This window comes from Pollachius pollachius (assembly GCF_949987615.1).
Source record: "Pollachius pollachius genome assembly, contig: scaffold_518, whole genome shotgun sequence".
In the NCBI taxonomy this organism is placed as follows: Eukaryota; Metazoa; Chordata; class Actinopteri; order Gadiformes; family Gadidae; genus Pollachius; species Pollachius pollachius.
Genome location: NW_027641551.1, coordinates 1 through 6,700, shown reverse-complemented (window position 1 = coordinate 6,700; position 6,700 = coordinate 1). Strand labels below are relative to the sequence as shown.

General features: G+C 55.0%; 1 protein-coding gene across 1 annotated transcript; it reads right to left on the bottom strand.

Annotated features, from left to right (window-relative positions):
* Positions 1-1,155: 1,155 nt before the first annotated feature.
* Positions 1,156-5,621, bottom strand: LOC307091568 (leucine-rich repeat-containing protein 4B-like; the record flags this gene model as incomplete). The annotated part of the gene is made up of 2 exons (XM_079759201.1): positions 1,156-3,111; positions 5,373-5,621. 2 exons carry the CDS (start codon positions 5,619-5,621, stop codon positions 1,156-1,158), a joined length of 2,205 nt encoding a protein of 734 aa, XP_079615327.1.
* Between the last annotated feature and the right edge of the window lie 1,079 nt (positions 5,622-6,700).

The following is a 6,700-nucleotide window of genomic DNA, read 5'->3' as shown; positions in this document are numbered from 1 at the left end:
AGAGTGGCTTCAGAAAAAGACTCTCCCCAAAAAGTGGAGACCAAATCAAATTCAGTCTAACCCGTGTGTTGCCGAGGGGGCGGGGCTTGGCTCCTCAGCGGGGAGGGGGATTGGGGAGAGTGGTGGGGGCTGTTCCCGGCTCAGCGGCCATCTTGTTTCTCGCCGAGGAACGTCCGACACTCCGGGACCATAGTTGTCTCTTTCTTCTTTCGCCTTCTCTCTAACCGTTCAGAAGCTCAATAAAGATTCTTTATAATTTATTTCTCTGAATGAAAATATATTTATATATAATATGTACTTTCAGTCCTTTCCTTTTTTTTTTTTGTTATATCCTTTTCGAAGCCACGGCTGTTCTGTTTCCTGGTTCCTCTTCACCCTTCAGCGTTCACCTCGGGGCCCCCGCCCCCCGTGGCCCGGTCTGCGTCCAGGGGCCAGGCGTACCAACGCCATCGAAACCCCGTTGAACACGGCGACGCACGCCAGCCGTCGTCGCACCGGTCTGATTCCTGTACAACCCATACTGCTCCCTGGGTTCCCCTCGTCCCGGTGGTCCGTCGTGTATATCCACGTTAACCCCGATGGGAGACTACTCCTGGATCGCCGCCCCCCCACACCCCTGCAAACAGAAACAAACTCCTACAACGCTTCCACCCACCTAAAAATGTCAAAGCTATACTGTCATGGCTGCCCCTGATTTTTGCCTGATTATAAAATGAGGTGATCCGTTTAAACCTGGTGATGCTGTCGTGTGTTTATTAATTTCAGTGGATGGATGGACTTTGCTGAAACGACGGAGCGGTCCATGTCGTCGTGCCGGACACGGCCTCGCGTCTGTCGCGTTCGGGACATTGTCGGTTCGTCCCGGTGTGTGCGTGAGTTGAAATGCGTGGTCGGATGCTCGGTCTAGACGCTAGATTGCCGGGTCTGATGCTGAGCAGGGGTACAGCGCGGCCGTCCTCCTCCTATCTGCTACTCTATGTTGACAGATTGACAGTGCAAAAAAGCAGGGTCATATTTTCCAGACCATGTCTGCGTGGACATGTAGGCTACAATCAGCAGTACGATCTCCCCTTCTCACGCACACGCCACCCCTATCTCTAGCTCCCTGTCTCCCCTAACACACCCCTCCCCTAGCTCGTCCGCTCTCGCTCTCGCTCATATCTGAGTCTCTTGCACGTTCTCCTTCGAGCCGCTCTTGAAGAGCAGCGGCTCGTTCTGGCCCTTGCCCATGAGGCCCTTCAGGGAGCTGTGGAGGCCCAGTTGAGGCAGGGGGACCGGGTGCGGCAGCGTCCCCCCGCCGGGCACCCCTCCGCAGGCGTTGGGCCCCTGGGAGCAGGAGCCGGACATGTTCCCGGAGCAGACGGAGGAGTTCTTGTTGTTGTTGAGGCCCAGGCCGGAGCCGGCGCCCAGGCCCAGGGTCATCATGTTGTTGTTGAAGTGGTGCGTCTTGTAGTAGTGGTTGAGGTGCTCCGAGCGCGCCAGGTTGGGCAGGTTGACCATCTCCGGGTGGTGCAGCCGCAGGCTCTGGCCTCCGCCCATCTGGCCGCCGGCGCTCTGCGACACGGTGGACCCCCCGGAGAGCCCGCCGCCGCCGCCGCCGCCGCCGCCGCCCAGCTCGTCCTCCACGTTGATGATCTCGATGGCGCGCGTCGGGCCGTGGTGCTTGTGCAGCTGGTGCTGCTTCCTCAGCTTGTAGAAGACCACCAGCATCACGGCGGCCATGAAGGTGATGGCCACGAAGCAGCCGATGATGATCTTGGTGGTCTTCATCACGTCTTCCAGCCCCGAGAAGCCCGGCTCCGTGATGGGCACGGTGAAGGTGGGCCGGGTGGTCCGGGGGCTGGAGGAGGACCAGCCGGCCGACAGCGAGGACACCGTGGTGGGCACGCCGTCGGGCCACAGGTGGCCCGAGGGCGTCGGGCCGGGGTGGACGCGGATGAAGGTCTCGTTGATGGCCATCAGGGCGGAGTCTTCGTCGCCGATGCTGTCCACCGTCTCCACGGTGACGGTGGTGAAGTAGGTGTAGTTGACGCTGACGTCGGCCGCCGTGACGTTGAGCACGGCCGTGGCGTTGGTGTTGCCGGCGGCGTTGGTCACCATGCAGGTGTACTGGCCCGTGTCCCGCAGCGTCACGTTGGTGAAGTTCAGCGTGCCGTCGTGCAGCACCGAGATGCGCACGCGGTACGAGCCGTGGGTCATCAGCGTGCCGTTGGGCGTGATCCAGTTCACCGAGGTCATGGACGTCCCCGAGCGGCACTTGAGCTCAGCCGCCATGCCCTCGGTGACGTTGAGGTCGGTCGGTGCCTCCACGATGACCGGGGCGTAGCAGGTGAAGTGGCTCTGGTCCAGCTCGCCGATGTAGCGTCCCTTCAGCCCCGGCGGGGCGTGGCAGCGGGCGCAGCAGGTGGTGTTGCTGGGCACCGTCTCCTTTAGCCACCAGCTCAGCCACAGCACGTCGCAGTTGCACACCCAGGGGTTGTGGTTGAGGTGCACGCGCTCCAGCTGGTGCAGCGGCGTGAACAGGTCGTGGGGCAGCGAGTGCAGCGAGTTGTGCGACAGGTTGAGCTCCTCCAGGTTCTTCAGGTCGTCGAAGGCGTTGCGCTCGATCACCGACACCTGCGAGTGCATGAGCCACAGCTTGCGCAGCGACACCAGCCCCTGGAAGGAGCCGGGCCGGATGATCTCCAGCCGGTTCCCGGACAGCTCCAGCTCCTCCAGCCGCACCAGGGCGGTCAGCTTGGGGATGTCCTTCAGGCCGCACATGCCCATGTTCAGGTAGCGCAGGTTGACCAGCCCCACGAAGGCGGCGTCCGAGATAAAGTCCAGCTTCTTCAGCTCGCCCAGGTCCAGCCGCCGCAGCGAGGGCACCCGGTTGAAGGCGTAGCCCGGCAGCGTCTCGATGGGGTTGTTCCGCAGCCAGAGCTCCCGCAGCTTGCTGAGGTACTCGAAGGCGTGCGAGGGCACCAGCGTGAGCCGGTTGTCGAAGAGCTCCAGGGTGTTGAGGTTGGGGAGGCCATTGAAGGCCCCCACCTCGATCTGCCGGATGTGGTTCTTGGAGAGCTGCAGGATCTCCAGGTGCCGCAGGTGTTTGAAGGTGTCCGACTTGATGACCTGTGGGCGGACGGAAGAGCACGGCGTTGGTTAACACGTGGCAGGAGAATGTATGGATCATTGGTAAATGTAGTGCATTTATAGAGAGCTATTCTAACCAGTGGCCACTCAAAGCTCTTTACAATACTGCGTCACATTCAACCCGTTCATGCACACATTCACACACCGACGGCGGCGTCGGCCAGGCAAGGCGACAGCCAGCTCGTCAGGAGCCATCAGGGTGAGGTGTCTCGCTCAGGGACACCTTGACACTCTGGAGCCGGGGATCGAACTAGCAGCCTTCCGGTTACCAGACAACCCGTTCTACCTCCTGAGCCACACAGCCCTTTGTTTGACAACCTTTGAGGTGCGTGCCGAAACAGGATCTCTGGTTGAAAGGATACGGTTCAAAAAGCGTGTGACGTAGGGACTCGCTGCAAACTGGGTCACATTAAAACGTGTATCCATACATCACTCTCATTCCCGTAACAGATTTGCCCCACTGAGAAAAGCCATTTCTGGAAAGTAGCTCAAATCAGCATTTCCTTTCTCTCTGAGCCGCGCCGCCCCCTTGAGCAGGGCTCCAGCCGATCCAAAGCCTGCGTTACCAACTGGTTCAAATGAAGCTCATTTGGCCAGAAGTTAAAGGCGCCCGGCGAGGGAGACGGGCCGACTGAAGCCTCTGACTGGGAGCTTTGTGTGGCCAAGCAGCGCTCCGCTCGGCACACGGGGGGGGGGAGCGATGCTGGAGGCGGGCCACGGCGTTCCTCTGTATGTGGAGCAGGTGGAGGGTAGGGTGGGGGGGGGGGGGCGCTAAAAACAGGGTGTGGGTGGGTGGTGTCGCGCTAGGAAGGAGGAGAGCTGTCAAGACTTTCCTCTTAGGGTGCTCGTTGGGTGGAGGAAAAATAAGCCGGAGAATCTAGGATGCCTGCAGGTGTTAAAACATTTTTAGATTTTTAATCATTTCAAGTGGGGCCCCAGGACTCAACAAACCGAAACAGAATTTGCAGGCGCATACTGCAGTGCAATGAAAAGTGTTATTAATGTATCTTTAAATCTAATGTTTCTGGGTATTTTTCCTTGAAAATCAGCACTTTTAAAGCAAAGCATGAATAACAATGTCCTAGTTAAAATTACTTGCAGTTTAATTCATTCCTAAGTTATTAGACGTGGCCCAAATTATTTGAATATAGCAAAAAAAAAGCAGAATTGCACCGTCTAGCTTTTTTGGTGCATTATTTGCACAGGCTTTGTACGATGTGCTTGTGTCTGTGTGTGTCTGTGTGTTTGTCTGTGTGTTTGTCTGTGTGTGTGTGTGTGCTTGCGTGTGTGTGTGTGTGTGTGCGCATGTATATGATAGTGTAATGGTAATTTGTGGAAAGGAGAGATAACTACACAAACACTAGGAGTGCAGAAATGATGGTCATTTGTGTGATTTATTGGGAATCTGTAGATCATTTCCCAATACTGTCAAGCAACAGATGCTATCCTGGCTCTATTAAGACGGTGATAAAAAATAATCATACATAATTTGAGCATTTGTAAAATATATATAAAGGTGTGTGTGTGGGGGGGGGGGATAACTCAACAATGTGTGCCTCTGTTTTCGTGTTTGTTGCACATTTGATGATTCATTGCAACTGCTAAAATATGCATATCTCCCCAAACGAGCATCCTGCAAACACACGCATAACGAAACACAGACACACAAACGTATTCAGACACACAAACATATTCAGACACACAAACCCAATCAGACAAACAAACGCAATCAGACACACAGACGCATCCAGACACACAAACGTATTCAGACACACAAACGTATTCAGACACACAAACCCATTCAGACACACAAACGTATTCAGACACACAAACGAATTCAGACAAACAAACGTATTCAGACACACAAACGCATTCAGACACACAAACGCTTTCAGACACACAAACACATTCAGACAATCAAACATATCCAGACACATAAACGTATCCAGACACACAGACACATCCAGACACACAAATGCATTCAGACACACAAACGTATTCAGACAAACAAACGTAGACAGACACACAAACGTATTCAGACACACAAACGTATTCAGACACACAAACGCATTCAGACACACAAACGCATTCAGACAAACAGCATTCAGACACACAAACGCATTCAGACACACAAATGTATCCAGACACACAAACGCATTCAGACACACAAATGTATCCAGACACACAAACGCATTCAGAAACACAAACGCGTCCAGACACACAAACCCGCCATCGTTCACCTGTATGGTGTTCTCCTGGAGGTTGAGGTACCGCGTGTTGACCGAGATGCTCTCCGGGACCTCGTCCAGACTCTGTCGTGTGCAGATCACTCGGCTCGCCTGATTGGAGCAGGTGCAGTGGGAGGGGCAGGAGGAGGCGGCGGCTCCTGCTAACTCCGGCCCGGGGGGGAGGAGCCTCAGCAGCAGCTGGGCCAATAGGAGGAGGAGGGGGGAAGGGCAGGGAAGGCTGGTCACCGTGGCGATGCGCATGGCAACAGGAACATGACCCTGCTCTTGTTCCAAAAGTGGAGGTGAGTTCGCTCCACGCTGGACTGGTAGATTCCGGGACGGGCCAGGCCGTTTCCGTCCCCCGAAAGGCAATTTGTTTCCCTTTTAATTCCACATCCTCAGAGACGCCTTGTCCTCCGTTGATCTGTATTCTCTTCTCCGCTGTATCCTTCAATAAGTAAATATGCGTATAAACAGATGTATCCACGCTTGGGATTTGAGCTCAGCGTTTCAGAAGTAACGAGAATCAAGGCATCGCTCTGAAAGAACAAAGGGGGAGACAGGGGGGGAGGGAGAGAGAGAGAGAGAGAATAAATTAATGACGGCGTACGATTGTTTTCGGTGACAAATAACGAAGAGGACAAATAACAGCTTCAGACTCTAGACTTCATCCTCAGTTCACGTTATCACAAGGCCTTTCGTCAGAACCGTTTTTGGGGGGCAACATCTGGTCTCACGCCACTGCCCGGCAAATGTCTGAACAGCCTGTCATCACGACTTCACACAGTTCCCTGGAACCACATCCACCACGGGACCTCCAGACCTCAACCCAGGTCCCCCAAACCACCGGTGCATCGAGGGCCAACTGGTGTCAATTACCACACAAGCTGCGGCCAGGGACTCACCTAACGGACCGCCAGGCAATCACAAAGACCGCTGGCTGCGACCCGCGTTTCAACAGAGACGGTGCTGGCCCCGAGGCCTGGCTCCGGTGATTGGTTACTCCGGGTGATTAATGGTTTGCAGTGTTTGTACCGAAATGAGAAACGGCTCGCCAAAACAGTCCCTGCGCTAATCCGACCTTTTTCAGCGCCAATTCGTTCAAATCGACGTAGGTATGTTTGAATGCAGGTCCTTAAGCGCAGATAAGGATTGTTCACACTGGCACAGCCTTGAACCAGAGAGTGTATGACCCAGAGATGTTCATACAACTGACGTGAAATTACGTACGTATGATGGTCTCTCTCTCTCTCTCTCATCTCTCTCTCTCTGGACTCGGCTTTGAGGCGATGAGCTAGACGTGTGAGGGCCGTCTCTCTCCCCCGTCTCCCTCCCCCCCT